At 34.5% G+C, this 18,392-nt stretch overlaps 1 protein-coding gene across 1 annotated transcript; it reads right to left on the reverse strand.

The window, feature by feature from the left end:
• Positions 1–13,765: 13,765 nt before the first annotated feature.
• Positions 13,766–14,287, reverse strand: LOC127861738 (uncharacterized). Its single transcript, XM_052400420.1, has one exon. The coding sequence runs from the start codon at positions 14,285–14,287 to the stop codon at positions 13,766–13,768; it is 522 nt and encodes a 173-aa protein (XP_052256380.1).
• Positions 14,288–18,392: the final 4,105 nt, after the last annotated feature.

Below are 18,392 nucleotides of genomic sequence, written 5' to 3' on the forward strand. Positions count from 1 at the left end.
ATAATAATCAGTCGTATCATAGTTTATAAACACTGAGTACTAAAGTCAATTCATTCAAATACTGCACTAATATTCCCGATATGCCGAATCAGGAAACTCAACCGTTTAAATAATTAAACGAGATCCTCATTTCGAACACAAACCAATATAGGAGCTTATATTTTCTTACTTAGTTATAACTGTGCGTTCTTTTCAATCAGTAGTATAAGAGTTAATCCACACGTTTGAAAACCATGCAACTGAAACCGAGGAATTAATAATGCAGTGATTGTCCCGAATCCACACAATGAAACATTCACATTTTTCACATGTGTGGATCTAGTAATTTCAAATCATGACATGGTATTTCGTTCTTACGAACCGTTACGAAGCCTACATACAATTTGATGTATACACTAAGGATTTTATTCAACTGGGATTTCAATTATACTCGCATATATTATTTCATATAGGCTATCATATATCATCGAGACGTAACGATATTTTTCTTTACATATGCTTATTTTCAAATAATTTAAATTGTATCTGTTAAACGATCAGATGTTGTGTTTTTTTGGATACTCACTGTGAAAAAAAAGTTGACAAAAAAAACTGACTTTTAAGAGATGGATATTCATATTAAATTGCTAGAACTAATAAATATAATTGTCATGTAAAACGTTTTGAACGATATATGTGTCTTGTAGATATTACATGACTTTGTGTTTAGACCAGTTTTATTTTGTAATGTCAAAAATGGTGTCAAAATGATTGCTTATGATAAGCATAGAAGTTATTCCAGTATGAATGAGAGTTTTAAGAAAAATTTATTTATTCTGGCTCATGTTTCTGTAAAATATGGACTTCATTAATTCAGATCTGGTGTTGCACCAATAAGTGCCAATAACAAGACTGTGGAAAAACAGTGGCAAATACATGTTAGATGGAAAAAAGGTTCCAATAAAGACTGTTATGTCAAACATTCATTGAAAGACATATTTCGATTTCACTAAACTTAGATTTTTGAAGAACGTAACGATGTATTATTACAGTGAATTGAATGATGTGCTGTCGATAGAACGTGTAAGATGAACAATTAATTATTAAGGGGGCCTTTTAACAGATTTTGGCATGTTTTGAAGTTTGTCATTAAATGCTCTATATTGATAAAAGTAAACATTGGGTTTAAAAAGCTCCAGTAAAAAATCAAGACTAAAATTAAAAGAAGGAAAAAGGCAACCCTTAACAGGGATTGAAACAGTGACCCCTGGAGTCCTGGAGTAAAAGTCTACCACTTATACCACTCGGCTATCCGTGCTCATACAATGAAGGACGTATTTTATACTTCTTATAAGCAATCCTCGAAGTTTAACAAATTATAACGACAACAACAGAACTCTCCAAATTATTCAATCGTTTCGCGTTGCAACGCTTAATAATTTTCACGTTTTTAAATCGTCAAAAATGGAATATTATGGCTATTTTAGAGCATGGTAAATGTTCAGTATAACTGTTCCCTCACAAATATCATAACTAAAACGAAAATTTGCGAATCTGGAACATTTTTTTATTTTGTCAAATAACCAAAACGTGAAAAGGCCCCTTTAACAATTGATTAGAAAATGTGTGTTTTGTTTTAAGTATCATTTGTATTAAGTCAATTGTTTTGTTCGCTGTGTGTGTTTTTTGTGGTCAGTGGACCATTTATTTTGTTCAAGACCAGTTTGCCTGATCTTGAAAGCAAATCGGATTTGGTGGTCAGTTATATGCACTGATCATTTGGATGACTAGACTCGCCCAATTATGAACTTGTTGCATTCACGTCAAATGAATAAATAGGAAGAAAATGATGATGATGATGATGATGTTAATAATGATGATTATAATGATGATTATAATGACGAAGCTGATGCTGATGATGCTGCTGCTGATGATGAAAATGATATGATGATGATGATGATGATGATGATGATGATGATGATGATGATGATGATGATGATGATGATGATGATGATGATGATGATGATGATGATGATGATGATGATGATGATGATGATGATGATGATGATGATGATGATGATGATGATGATGATGATGATGATGATGATGATGATGATGATGATGATGATGATGATGATGATGATGATGATGATGATGATGATGATGATGATGATGATGATGATGATGATGATGATGATGATGATGATGATGATGATGATGATGATGATGATGATGATGATGATGATGATGATGATGATGCGGAAACTGATAATGGATGTGATGATGGCGGGGGAAATTAAGATAATTAACAAGCAGTTGTCATATTTAAAGCATTAATGTCCCAGTGTACCTTATACCTCTTTTCCCATACCGAAAAAACCTACAAAGTTTACTGAACAAAAGTTTCTTAATCATTTATAGTTTGGTGAAATCAATCGTATCATAGTAAATCAACACTAAGTTAATGTTATTCAGTTCAACTACTGCACTAATAATTTCTCGACATTCCCGAATCAAGATTATCAACAGGAAAATAAGAAATTGAGATCATTAAGTATTAAGTATACCTCTGATTGCAATTTAAGAAGTCTTCCATTATAGGTAATCATTATATTGGTAGTAAAATATTTTTATTTAAGGCCAATACAATGGATCTACGAACGAATTAAATAAAATAAAATCAATACCATTAACAGTAATATAAATATGTATCGTCCATTTTCAAATCAAATCATCGTGTTTTGTTCTTACAAATCGCTATGAGGACTACATAGGATATAGTGTTTACACTAAGAATACTGTATTAAACATTGAGAACATTTATAATTGCATGTATAATTTAGTTATGGCCTATGATATACCGATGAAACCAAGAGGATAAAATGTGTCCAACAAACTTTACAGAATGATGGATTTTTATAAGACTTCATTACTTTAAATCGACAATGGTACGAAGTGATAAGACTTAAGTGGTTATTTGATGAGCTGTATATAACGGAAGTTCTTAATATAATATAATATACTAAAGTCGTTAGACGCATTTGCCTTAATGAAGTTGCACTTGTTTTTTTTTCTTCTCAGTTGCTCTTTTTTACCTAAACGTAAACATAATAGTATAAGTAAGTATATTATTTAAACGGCACATAAAATAGTATTGTTTTTAGAAAATTTGTATCAATCTATTAGCATGCCATGAGTAATGGATAAAACATACCACAGCACAGTAAAACAATTTAATAACTGTGCACACGTTAAAACCATTAATAACGGACTATTTGAATATCTCAATATACGTTTGTTACGAATATCAAAAACAGATATTCGTGAACGTAATGTGTACATGTATGTTTTTATATCTCACTACTCGCTTTAACACATTTCTGTTTGCAATTAATAGTCCCGTTCCTTTTTCCCGGTTAAATAATGGAAACGGAATCAGATCCTTATTTCTCATAAAAACCAAAATAGGAACATATATTGTCTTTCATTGTCTTATTTTTATGTGTTCATATCTGAATAACTACGAAACATATGGATTATGTCGTTGTGATATTTATTAAACGTTATTGAATTAGATTGATTACGTAAGAGAGTTCGTTTACTAGAAACGGACAGATTCTTTTAGGATATACAGTCAAGTAATTACCAATCTAGCAAGGTCAACAGACTTCAGATTAAGCCTTTGTATTTATTTATGAGTTTATATTAACGAAAAACGAAAAAAAGTGCCCAAATATTCTCGCATTATATTCTCAATAAGACATTTTAGCTGAGCATGGATTAACGCTCGTTTATAGTTTAGCTATTGTTTTTACTTTTCTTTTTAAATGCAGTATTTTGTTCAGGGTACAAAGTCCCGTTCAGTAGATGTCCCAGACTTGAAAGTTCTTGTAGATGGCATCAGCATATAATAAACTGATATAAAAACATGCGTCCTAATAAATCATATGTACGTGTACATTAATCAATTTAAATTGTAAAATACAACGACCATGTAAAAGAATCAAAATGTCAAAACAAGTGTTTTCCTTATTTTAAGTGAATTTACTAACAAGCAATAAAAAGCAAACACGTTCTTAAAGAGTACATTAGCATCTATCATGCTATCATAGTAAGCTTTCCTCTATATTAGTTACGAGCGGATGATCTTTCATCAAATTAAGTGTTTGTAGAAGATTTTAACGTACAGTGACAATGATTCAGTAAAAAGTCAAAGTCATATGTCGTCAAAGTTCGTCATGCTATTTTAAAAAGCAGTGAACATCTTTTACAAACCTTAGTGTGCTTTTTCAAAGGCGTACTCCACTTAGTCATTATTGAAAAATAGTTGGGAAATTTATCAACATTTCATTGGATATTAACCGACGTAAAAAGTATAGGTGAGACAGCTACGCCGAAAAGTGTAGACAGCTATAAGATGCACAGCATTATAAGTATAGAAATATAAAAACCCACACAACAAACAATTATACGTTTCGAGTAACAAAGTAAGGAACAAGTATTTCCCTTTAACTGAAAAAAACCACAAATGAAATAATAACGACAAAAAGTGGCACAAAATGTTGCGAAATTACCATTTTCTTAGTTTTTCTGTTTTAAGTAACTCTAAAATCACATACGAGCATAAGTAAAATATATTCTTTATGCATACTGTGCATGACCTGCATGTTATCAGGACATTTGTATATGAACAAAGGATGCTTTGTTTACATAGGTAACATTTTATAATTCTAAATCACATATTTGGTTGGACAGTAAACCCTTAAATGACCTAATCTTGTCGTACCAACACATTTGTAACATACACTCGTATACCTTACTTTGTACGAATTAGACAAGAAGATGATATATGCATTATACGATGAATAGAATAAAAACACGTTGTATTATAATAATGATATTTTATTATTAAAGTGACGTGTCTGGACAAAAAGTTACCTAAAGGGCCGTATAAAAAGAAATTGCATAATGTTTTTAAAGATTTCTTCTAGGCTCATCGTGTTATTTGACTGTTAAACCACACCATATTCAATGAGTGTTATTTGTAATGTAAGGCCTCCGGCCCGAAATACAAACATACATGCAATAAACATAAGTAGTGGCATGGTATATAATATTAACAACAATAATGGTAAGATGTGTTTAAGGGATCTTTTCACGTTTTGGTAAATTGACGAAATTGAAAAAAGTTGTGTTAGATGCGCAAGTTTTTGTTTTAGTTGTGATATTTGTGAGGAAACAGTAATACGGAATATTTACCATGGTCTAATATAGCCATTATATGCATCCTTTGACGATTTAAAAACCTGAAAATTATAAAGCGTTGCAACGCGAAACGATTGAATAATTTGGAGAGTTCTGTTGTTGTCGTTTAATTTTGTGAAACTACAAAGATTGCTTATATAGACTATAAAATACGTCGCTCATATATACTTGGCAGGATGGCCGAGCGGTCTAATTGGTTTTTACTTCAGGACTCCTGTGGTTACTGGTTCGAGCCCTGCTACGGGTTACTTTTTTCAGTTTTTTAATTTTATTCTTGATGTTTTACTGGCGCTTTTTAGATCCAATGTTCACATTTATCAATATAAAGCATTTAATGACAAACTTCAAAACATGCAAAAATCTGTGAAAAGGCCCCTTTATGTAAAAACATAAAAGAATAAGGCTTATAGACATATAGTCAATCATGTAAGCGTTATTTATATGTATTTGAAATATTATCGAATACATGTGTTATCAAATTATTTAATAGCACATTTACGAATGAAACAGTATCGCACAAAATATACACTATATGCGAGTATTCCTTCAGTTACAGTAAACTCTCCGGTAACTTATATGCAATGTCAAGATATCTGCTGAATGCAAAAATAGCTTGTTGCCCAGTGTCAGACATAATTAGCACAAATAAATGTTCTGATATAGTACATTCCAACCAGTCATTTATAAAATATTGATCTCTTATATGATTATAAACAGGGCAGACTTATAGAAAGTGAAACTCATTTTCGATACTATACACGTTTCTTTGTAGACACAATGGACAGAATCTATATTCCCTGCCAATACCGATATGACGACCTTTTTCTATAATAAGTTGGTGGCCAGAACAACGAAAATTCGACAGACACTGCTTTAAACGATATGACAATGGTGTAGATAAGTAGCACTCGGGCTGATTAAGCTTTTAAACAGTTTATAGAGTAAGCCTTTTGCACGAGAATGTATATCCCCTAAAAGGTTTGCTTCGCACAGTCAACTAGTCTGGTATGGAATATGTTTAAGAAGGTAACACTGTTTCCAAGTTCATTACGTATCCATGCGTAACTAAACCCGAACAAAAAAAGTAAATGTTTAATATGCGTTTCCCACGTTACTCAACCAACGTCGTCTAAGCGCCGTAACATTAAGTAGCACTGCTTATGGTATCTGGTAGTAGCCATCTGTGTCAGAGTCACCCAGTATTTGACACACTTGAACATATAGTCAACGATAAGTAATAGGCGTCCACATTCTGCTCATGCGAAACTGTTTGTTGCGTGTTGATTCAAGCATGCTAACCGTTTGCAAAACTGAATTTGTACGCTTTCTTTTTTATCACACATTTGATGTCCCCATAATTCAACCGAGTATTGCAATATTGGTTTGACAATTGCATCGAACAATTTACAAAGCTTCGTGGTAATGGAAGTTGCCGCAATATGTTTGGTAACGAAATATTGAGTCGGCTGCCTTTTTTGCTTGCATTCATAACGTACCCATGGTTTTCGTCCAGCATAAGTTTGATTTAAAGAATGATCCAAGGTATCTGTAGAGCGACACGACTTCAATAGGCGTATTGTTATAGAACCATCGCTCATACTGTCTAAGTGGGCCACCATTTCTAAACACTATAATTTTCGATTTATCCAAATTAAGCTGCATACCCGTGGCCTCGCAGAATACTTGTATTCGATTAATTTGTATCTGCAGTTTGATAGCGGTCTCGGCAGCTGCAGCAATATCGTCTGCAAACATCAGTGCTTGTATTTCATCTATTTGGTTGGATATAAAGATTCCACTTCCGCATACTGCTTCAAGAGAGTTACAAGGTCGTTTATAAAGAGCGCAAAAATTACGCTAGAACTGACGCATCCTTGTTTTGTTCCGATGTTACACTCAAAATATTCAGTGAGGCCTGTTGACAGTTTAACACACGAGCGAAGCTGTTTATACATGGATTAAAAACCACCCAACAACAGGCTGTTTTCGTTGACCCCTTTTCGCACTAAGCTGCTCCACAGATGCTGATGCTTACAACTATCAAACGCTTTAAAATAGTCGATAAAAAATTCGTATACTCTTCCTCGTCGTTTTGTTATATATTTTGAATAACAGCGCTTAAGTTAAACATATTGTCCGTTGTACTATAACCAGATCTAAATCCCACTCGTGACTCGTCTATTACTTCATACTGATCAGCCCATCGTGTCAATCGAGAACTTAGTATTTTCATAAAAACTTTACCCAAGCTTTTTGGCACCGAGACAGCTCTATAGTTATTTGGATCCGATTTTAATCCTTTCTAATGTATCGGAGTAATCAGGCTCTCGCACCAATCAACTGGAAAATGTCCGGTTGATACAACAGTTAAACAGTATTCTTATTTACGGCAGTGTAACGTGTAATTTATGTTTGTACATTTCTATACATGTCCCGTCTGGTCCTACAGCACATCTACTGCGTAATGATTTTAGGCTGGTCACAATTTCATTATGAGTTATTTCGCAGTCTATATCATTGTCTCTAGTGTCTCTTACAGAAACGAAAATATTTTCGTACACATGGTTATCATTAGTGTCACAGAACAATTTTTCAAAATATTCCCACCAATTACCTGCATCAATAACGTTAGTGTTACAGTTCTCTCTGCCACAAGCATGTTAAATACTTCTCCAAAAACATCTTGGGTTTTTACTATTTTCAATAAGCGAATTTCCCTGTTGCCTCTAAAGAGACAAACATTTTGCACGGCAGAGGTTTTTGAACACTTTTTTACTTGTAAGATATATGTCCAAATCATGCTTAGAGTGCTAAGAACATAAGAACATTGTGCTTTGTAATTATCGTAGGCAATGTAAACAATTATTGTCTTGAAAAAGACTTATGTGATGTTGGATAAATATTGATGCCATGATGACAAAAAATACGACAGCTACTCAAAGTTCAATTTACCTTTTCTTTGAATGGTTGGGAAGATCTACGTCACTGACATATGTGTGAAATAGATTTTCGAAATATGGTTATCCAAGAACGCAAAATTTAACAAACAAATGAAAGCCAGAAATAGTGTGCGTTTAGTTCATAAACTCGCTGATTGATTTCTTCAACAATTACAAATGATGTCAATAGAATTACGTTCACTTATTGTCGTCCACTTAGATAATTTATTAATGTACATGTACTATTATCAATATACCTTCACCAGTCGTACATTTTAATCCAAACAGTTAACCTTAAATTAATGGCAGTAGTAAATTTATTATCGTGTATTTCAAGTTTTAGGGGTTATGATTCGTCTCCATTGTACGAGTATTTTTATGAGTTCGAGTTCGTTCCATCCAGTTGCATATGTCCACTCAAGAAACCCCTGTCACGGGAAGTCTTTGACCGCTTCACCGAATATGAATTCTTTGTAATTGAGTGGTAGTTAATGTGCATAGTTTGATATCGAAGAAGACAAAATAAGTCATTTAAAACATGCGTATTTGAAACGTTTATAAGCTCAACTGGCGAACTCAAACGAAACTTGAGTGTTTCATTAGTAGATAGTTTCATATTAAAAAGATGTATATATTTGCCAAAACACAGGGACAAGTATTGTCTGAAATCTTTTGTACAAGAAAAATATATAATATGGTTAAATGGACACACGTGTATCATTACTTATGTGCACGTCAAGCACTAATATGATGTTTGACTTTAAATCCGCCTGGTTTAAAGAAAAGCACAGCAAAATATGTGTGACTTCACACGTAAACTAAATAGGGCATGGAAACATGAGCAATGAGGCAGTTAATTACCGCAATATCGAATGAATTGTGATGTGCAAGTGAAGAATTCAGACGGCACGTGACAGTATCAGCATGTTAGCTGTGCATGTACTTTACAAAAACGAGCGTGTAAGTCAATAGTCCGAGACAACCCTTGTTTCAAACGTTTAATCACTGAACAGGGCGCACGTTAAGATGGAAAACTATTATTTAAACGTGAAATTTGTTGAATTGTCACGTACACGTAATCTAACGCATGTAATGTATTTATATTCCATATCCGCTTTAAATTTAAACTAAGGAACTAGTTCCGTTTTCTTATAAAAATCTTATAAGGAAAATAATTGTCTAATTATAACAGTACGTACACATATAACACAATATACCACATAACTATAAATGCCACTATTTATGCATTAATTAAAATGTTAAGTTATTATTTAAGTTAGAAAATGATAGTCCTCTATTTGACTTGAATATCCTGATTGCCAAAGAAAGGGAATGCAGTTTGAATAATCTACCGTAATAATTGTAAAATTAGACAAGCCAGTTCTGTATTCGGTTTGAATAAGGAAAGATGAATTGTTTTCTTATCAATAAGTAAACCTTTGTTAACATTAGTTCGAATAAATAATATCGCATCAGGACTGTAAAATGATTGTAAAAGTTACGTGTCTCATATTGATGTATATAAAGCCATTAGGTAAGTTAAAACATACTACTCCTCATTTAGTTTTAATGAATAATAAGGAGAATGTCCCTTAGTTATTGCTTACCCTTGACGAAGGAAAATGAATATGAATTAATACAAATATGTAGTGATATGTTGTATGAAATATGTTAATGTCATACCTGCATGTTTAATTTGTTTCATTGTTAAGGGTTGCGGTTCGGAAAATGGACAGTTATTATTACGGTTTTAAAGAGCCAGTTCTTAATTCGCTTACAATGGTGCGTACTGTCTAATTGCTTGTATTTCAGCCGTAATAAAGAGCTGGGGTTAGTTATAAACACAACTATGTAAATATATTTTAGAATATTATTTGTATATTAAAGCTTTATATGAAATAACTTAAAAACATTGGTAATCCAGTTTTGAGAATGTAGTTCTTATAAAAGCAGAACATGTTAGTTCAAATTTCGGTTTGAAAAAGGAAGTTCGCTGTTCATCATTCGTTAAAAATAAGGAGCAAGAAACAAGTTTCATTGTTCGTATTCAGTTGCAAAACAAGGTTGGATAGTGTATACATTTGCTGCTAAATGTGACGAATATTTCAAGATGCTTTACATACTGAGTGAAACTTACACCACTTCAACATAATCGTTACCCATCTCAGCGCTATTTTTTCCTAAGTCATATGGATTGAATGACGCGTATTAAGAACAATATTTTCCAAAATGTGATTGGATTCGCATTGATATTCGCGTTCAATCAGAGACACAATCTTACAGATTTTGCTTTCCGGATACTACAAAGATTAATTAGAAACTTTTCAGAATAATTTTACCTAAAACATGGTAAATCAATATAAAAGTATAATTAATGCATATATCTAAAAATGAAAAATGTGCATTAAATCATCTTGTAAAACTTTCCTTTTTCAGGACACGGATTAATTGCACATGGTTATCGTTTATATCATGACATTAGGAAGTATAATGTGTTGTGGTTACACTGTCGAGTTCTCAATAAGTTTTAAGCAATATTAATGTGTAATATAAAAGTATTGATAATAGCTGCGTGTTACATTTTGCTGTTGTGTGTTCGTTACATATTAAACATCACATCTGTTGCATAATTATATGCATATGTTTGTATGTTTGTTCTTCTTGTTTTACTTAAACATGTTATGCGATATATGTATTTTTACTTATTGACTGGTGACCTAAGTACAATTGATCAACAGGTACTTTCAAAAAAGGTGTCATGACTATCCTACATTACATTTGAAAATTAAGTTTAATATCATTAATATAAAAACTAAATGTGTATAATAATATTAATTATATTACAGTGATTATAAAAGAAAAACGTACGTCATGATAACACATGCATATATAAGTCAAATACAGGAGGACAAAATAATAAACAAATATTTCTTTTTAAAGAGTTATATTAGCGCATGTAGTGCCTTGTTGTAATAAACCTCAACACAGGCACATTTATTATTGAGCTATCGTAATTTTGAGCATATGGCAACACTTGCCATGACAATGCATACACAAAGGAAAACAAATGACATTACGCGTTGTCATGTCACTTGACATGCTTATTAAACCGATATTAAAGATAAAGTTAAAGAGAAAAAAACGAAAAGGCTGTGATAAGGCTTTATGTGTGATGTCATATATCATGTTGATAAATCAGTTAAAACCCTAACAGTGAAACACAATAAGGAAATACTACGTGAAAATGATAAAAGGTGCCATACATTTGCATGTTCCGCTAATAAATGAATTTATTTATGTCATGTACGTTGTATAACGCTTTCAGAAATCGTTAAAAAGGTGCATGATGGAGATGTTCATGTTTTTACCTTTTACATAAATAACTGTCACATTAAATAATAAAAAAAATATGTTATATGATACAGCGCCTTCCCCAGTAATTTTTTCAGGCGCCCCGGGGCCGATCGGGGGTGGGTGCGGGAGGTGTTTCACCTCCCGACGTAGATTTTTTTATTTATTTAATGTGTCAATTAACTGTGGTGCGTTATAAATCTAAGAAAAACAGATATGAAGTGATTGGTAAGGATAAATGTTTACATTGTTTGAAAGTTGTATCCAAATTACGAGCATCTTAGTTTTTAACACTCATTATATTCCCAATATTAAAACTGTCATTTCATCCTTTCCGAGCTCTTTTTCAGGTAGACGACGAAGATAGGCTAACAACAACTAAGTTAGAAAACTGTCGTTATAGCAGTTGCTTCCCTTTGATTACAACGATACAGAGTCAAGCTGCTGCAACGATCGGGAACGTTCTATTAATGACTGATTTAGCACCAAGCTCACGTTTCTGTCACACTGATACTTAGCTTTGCATGCTGTGCCCCCTATTATCGGACATATTTAGAAACGTTGTGTTATCTGAGTAAATGTGTTTTTACTGTTGTTTCTTTTACATTATGCTAACTTCTTCGGTGTTCTGTGTGTGTCGGTAATGTGTGCAACAAAGATGAAAGAACAAAATATGTATAACAAATATAAATGAAGCATTAGTTTTTCAATCATTCTTATTTATTTTTTAAATACAAAACTATTTCAGGCTGCTGGTGACAAAATAATGGTATGTAAATCGTTTCTTACACATCCATGTACACTAAGAATACTTAAATAAGACAAAACACGTTTTAACACTAAGCATACTTTTATTAGACAAAAAAAACGGTTTAAACGACCTATCGAAATTTGAGAAAAATTATTACAAACACTCGACACGTACAAATTGCACCAGTCATCAGTCACGTCAGTGACATCAGCACCCTTTAACAAAAAATGAAATATACATAAATACAATGTACATGTCACACCACCGCTTACTCTATGTCTGTTCTACGTGGCTTGGCACCGTGCCAGTTTTCAACCGCGCGAGCAAAGTCAAAAACCTTCAACGAGGGACCCACCCTCGATGCTGACAGTGAGGAGGGAGTTTAGCACCTTGTTTGACAGAGTAGCTCGGTTGTCTGTTTTGATTCGTTTGAGGGCGCTGAACCCTCGCTCACAGTCGGCAGTAGACGTGGACAGGAGAAGACCGATGGTCGCAAGCTTGAAGATGTTGACGCGGCTCTCTTTTAAATTTCCTTTTACCCACGCCATTGCATCATCTGCCGTCTTCCCAGAATCGGAGAGGGCTCCTCTCACAGTCTTCCACTGGCTAACTGTGACAGCTACGGGTAGACCGAAGTGTTCGGCCAGACACTGTATCTCCGATTCACCGTAGCCCGTAGCCCGGGAGCCCGTGACATCGTCTTCTAGGAGATCCCTCATGTTAAAAACGTTGAAGTTCCTGAGAAGGGGCAGGTCGGGGATTCGATCTTCGATGTTTTCGATGACAGCGGCAAGGAACGGCTGGTACACAGCTGTCTGGAAAGTGTCTACCTGTTCATTTGTAGGAATTTGGATGTTATTTCCTCCTTCTCGAAGTTCGGTGACGCGTTTCGTTGCGGTGACGAAATTTTCCCCGGGCTTTTCTTGAAGAGCACGTAGATGTGCCAAAGTCCCACGAACAAGCGGTCTCACGGTTGTAAATACAACGTCCCGCGTCTGCATTGCCTTCGACAGCTCCGAAAGTGGCGGGAGAACGTCGCACATCATCAGGACCGCGAAGACGAACCAATAGTCTTGCGTGAACAGCGCAAGACCGGCCGCTCGGGCGTCGTGACGTTCCGATGCCTCCCGCTCCAAACTGGCAAAAACAGATGGCAAGCACCTGCGCATCGCATCTGTAGCCTGGTCATGCGACAGCCATCTAACGTCTTTGGCTTCCTTAAGCCTGATGGCCGGATCGTCCATTATTACTTGCAGGTCACGCAATCCGCTCATTCGGACCGGACTTTTTGAGTAGAACCGATGTAGGTCGCCTAGTATGTCCTTGAACTTCAAAAGGTAGGGAATACCTTTTGAAGCTTGGCCGACGGCTAGTGCGCAACGCAGTGGTTGTTTACAATATGTGGCACTCTGTTTCGCAGGCGAGCAGCAACGCCATTCTCGCGGCCTAACATGACACTGGCGCCATCACTACCGAAGGATCACAGCTTCTGTATGTCCAATCCACTGTCCTCGATGAATGAAATCAGTGTATTAAAGATCGTCTCCGCCTTGCCGTCTTTCAGAGGAAGAACAGATAGGAAAACCGTTCTACTCATTCCATCTTCCAGAAACCGGATGTACACTATCATTTCCGACACAGTGGCAATGTCCGTCGTCTCGTCGACGAGAATCGTGAAATACGGCGAGGCCTTCTTTTTCTCAAGATGGTCACTTCGTACCTGATTTCCCACTGTCAGAACAGTCTCTTGAATAAACCGTTGCGAAGTCGCCTTGTTGTTTTCGCCGTGGTTTAGATTGTTGAGTATGCTCACTCCCTGCAGTGTCATGAGCTCCTGAAGATGGCCGAACTTTGCGGTATGTGGTATTTCCTCTTTCATTAGCCAATAGATGTTGCGGAAAGCGCAGACGAGGGCCCGTTTCTGTAATGTTCCCATAGTGGCTAAACCATCTTCTACATTCTGAGGGGTAGCGCGGGCAGCCTCCATCTGGACGGCCTCCATATGACAGGCAGCTTCCGCATAACGTTTCACCGCCTTTCGGACGACTCACGTGCACGGAACGTCGACCCACGTGGCCGATCCTACTTTTGTTCGTGCCGGTCTTTTCCCGTGTCGTATGCACAGTGAGCACAACATGCCTGAAACGAGTTGAAATTCGGTTAACTTCAGTATGAAAAGGGAAGCACATAAATATGCATGTATTTAACAGATGCAATTGTTAAAATATATTATTACAGTAAACACGCTTTCAATTGGAATGTGTCTTCTAAAATATACCTCGCAACCGCGCAAATAGTCTAGCCATACATTCAATTTGTATTATTTTATTAATTTATTTACGATTAAAACAAAGTTACATAAAATATCACAGCAAGATAAAAGAACTACGAGCATAAGTATAAAAAGACAGCAAAATGAGTAATAATATCAACGAACACAATATTTACAATTGTATGCGTTTGTGAAATAATTGCGTTAAAACTGTCAAACAACCGACACATAACTCTGCACTGAAACTGCTGAGCTAACCGCCCGTTCCGTGAGATCTTGTAATACACTGAGCTTTTAACTTAGTAAAACTACGTAAGTTATCATCGTCTTACAGATTTATTAACATCTTAAAAATGTTATTTGTTTGTACGTCTTGTTCATACAAATTATGTATAAGATGATACCAACCGTTGTTTCAGAGCATGGTCGCACAAAAATAAGTTTGTAAAAAAGAAAAATGTTAAATGTGCACATACCATTTTCCACTTCACGAACCCAAGGAAACTCCGATTTCCAGTCAGGATTGAACCCGGAAGATCTCTCCTTGTTGCTTGGTGTTTGGGGACTTAAACGGGCGTCTGACACAATGTCCGAGGAAGCACGTGCATCATTAATCTTTTGCACTTCGCACTCGTGATTTAATCCCTACGCATCTCAACTTCCGGTCGTGGGTTATTCAACAACAAACTATAACGTTCACGAATTATTTCTTTAATAATTCGATGTTAGATATTTGTTAAATAGTAAAGGGGCATTTTCTCGTGTTCGTCGAAAAAAATACACACACCAGTTTTATTGTTCGACTCCATTATGTGTATTGGGAATGGCGGAAATAACCAAACCATCAGATCTTTTCCGACAAAAAAACAAAGGCGAATGAAATGGTAGCTTACCGGCTTATAATAGACCAGCAATGAATTCTAAAATAGTCCGTTTATTGAATGGATTTATTGAAAAATTCGTATTCATATTATTGCCGTCATGACGATAACATATCGAATGCATGCAGACAAATCGCAATTAACTAATACAAGTATTCCATTAAAATGTTATCCTATTTTGATCGTCGTCTCCAAGCTCAGAAACAAAATACGTACTTCAAAAACGCAGATTGTTTTACCTCCGGTAAACAAATCATGTCGTTTTGTTCACAATAGTTTAATCAAAGCGCTATCGGCACTTCAGTTGTTTGCTCTTTCAATGTGTTTGACATTACAGTCACAGGGCATGAAGTTCGACTTTTTAACGTAGATCAATCAAACGGCCGGGAAAAAATGCAAACGTCGATTTAATTTACTTTTAATTGTCTACAGTGGTGAGATTTTGCAAAAACATCAAGAAGGAAAATGACATTGACTTACAATTTCTCATAATTAATACAGGATTCACACAAACTCCACTTATGATTACAAAGATGAAGCTTAGTTTAAAAAAGAACTATCGATAAAAAAAGATATTCGACATATATCCTGACTTTGAAATAAAGTTAGAATATTACCTTTTTTAAATAAATCAATTAAAAACAAAGGTTTAAATTAATTTGTTTTCTCACTTGTTATTCATATATTCACCATATGACATGTGTGTTATGTAGTGAACGCATATTCAAACTACAAGAAAATGTTCGTAAATAAAATTAAACAAAGGAATATCACATAATATGTGTCCTCACATGATTATTTAAGAGTATATTTTTTCAACATCGAAATATACGGAATTTTAATATTTGATTAACGCGCAGATTTCTTTGGACATATTCAAATCACACTTTCAAAGCAGCGTCATGCGAAAATGGGTCTTATAGCGTTTCGACCAGCAAAACTTAATTCAAAACTGCGCCATTGCTCAGTCTGTTTAGGAGCTGGGCTATACTCTATAAATCACGCAAGGTTTCACGGCCTCACAAGGTATCTCCTAACAAGACTGAGGGATATATAATTATAAAAATTCAAACATATTAAAAAAAACAATAATTTTGAAAATGATTAAAACAAACCATTTTCAAATTGTTGTTTTCTATTGAGTTTAATATGGAAAATTTAACTTATTTTTAGTCTTTGATTAAGTATTTCTTTATATAGCAAAGAATAGCATGTGTCTGTATTCAAAAGCCACAAGAGCAACAGTTAGAATATTTAAGCGTTTCATTTTTAACAGCATTTTTACCAGAAAGTGAACTTAATCAAGCTGTCTAGTGGGTAATCATGAAGCAAATAAACAACAACAACAAAAACTCATCTATAAAATTAAGCAGATCACAGACTAACACATGTTTACATTTACAGCTGGATGGTTTGTATTTCAAGGCAAATAATGTGTCTATTGTAACTCACAGTGTGTGTAGTTGAGTCAAGCCTTTGAACCACTTCCGAGAAATGTTGCGCAACCGTTTGCCATTCAGATACCGGAAGTAACAACAAACAACGCCCTTGGAGTAATAATTTTAACAATACAGGTTAACACATTGGACAGGTTTTCGGTGTTGATTTAAAGAACACCAACAGGTAACAAGTTTCCTGATAATACAAGCAACACATGGAATCACATAAAACCATTGAATGGGTGAGTCTAGTCGTGAGCCACTAAAGCCCAAACTAAATATGATGCATACTTGTCTGCTGCATGCTATGTGAAATACACTGCTATTGGTATATTGATCTACAAAGATTTATGAATGCATACATAAAAGTCTTTTTTTTTTAACTAAAATGTTAAATGCCAAATATTGCCAAATACTTCATATATTTATATAACATTTGATTAGACTGTGTTTTCGGTTGAGTTTACACCGTTAAAAACAAAAAACAACATTGAACATGGACACATTAACTAAACGTGCCCATATACATGTAACAATTGTGATTTTAATTTTGTAAACTTATTTAAATTTTAAAATGAACTTCGCTTTTCCAAGGTAGAAATATTACATTTTGTAATTTGAAAAGAGCTATTGAATTATTTTAGCGGTAAATTCTAATTTGTTTTGAGAAAAAAAGAAAATGTCTTCAAATGTCACAACTCATTGATATCATCGTGAGATATTGCTTTATTGTATCGACATTAAATGGACTGTAACATTTTCTATGTGTTGAAGGCAAGGTATTTTGACTTGAATTATGGAAAATGTAACATGTACATTCCATATATTTCAAAAGTACCTTGGTGTTCAAGAAGAAATAAATATGTATTTTTTGTCTAGAAGCCACCACCGTTTAAAAATAACATCACCACTTTTCGACGTTCATGTTTTGTTATGGTTTCGTTTTTGCATCTCATAATCGATACTGTACATTCTGTAAAAAAATGTCTTTAAATATTATGCATGACATCACAAGTTCCGAGTTTAATAACCTATCCTCTAACAATTGTTTTCTTAATTTTATTCATACCTATTCAAACTACTGTTCCTTATTTCTTATTCACACAAAACACACAACTTGTATCTTTGTAGGACCCCTTTTCACAAATTGTACCTTGCTCGATTTATATAAAGCAGACAGCGCAGCTCCTTATTAAGCTGCGCAAATGCGCAGACTGGGCTTGAGCTGCGCTGGCTGCATATAGCATAAAACCCATTTTCGTATGACGCGTGTTTTCAAACAAATCTTTTTTTCCTTATTAATGAAACATCTTAGCGGAATACTTTTTGATAGAAAATAGAATTCAAACTGTATTATTAATAGCAAACGTTCGTGCTTCCGACGTTGCCGGAAGCCAATTAAGCCAATTAAGCGTCTGTTCGTATTCAGTGCGAATAAGGGATAAGGAACTGGTTCAAACTGAATAAGGAACTGGATTATAATAACATAAATCTAAGTAGAAATGTATTGCAATT

Source organism: Dreissena polymorpha, chromosome 16 (genome assembly GCF_020536995.1).
Source record: "Dreissena polymorpha isolate Duluth1 chromosome 16, UMN_Dpol_1.0, whole genome shotgun sequence".
Taxonomy (NCBI): domain Eukaryota; kingdom Metazoa; phylum Mollusca; class Bivalvia; order Myida; family Dreissenidae; genus Dreissena; species Dreissena polymorpha.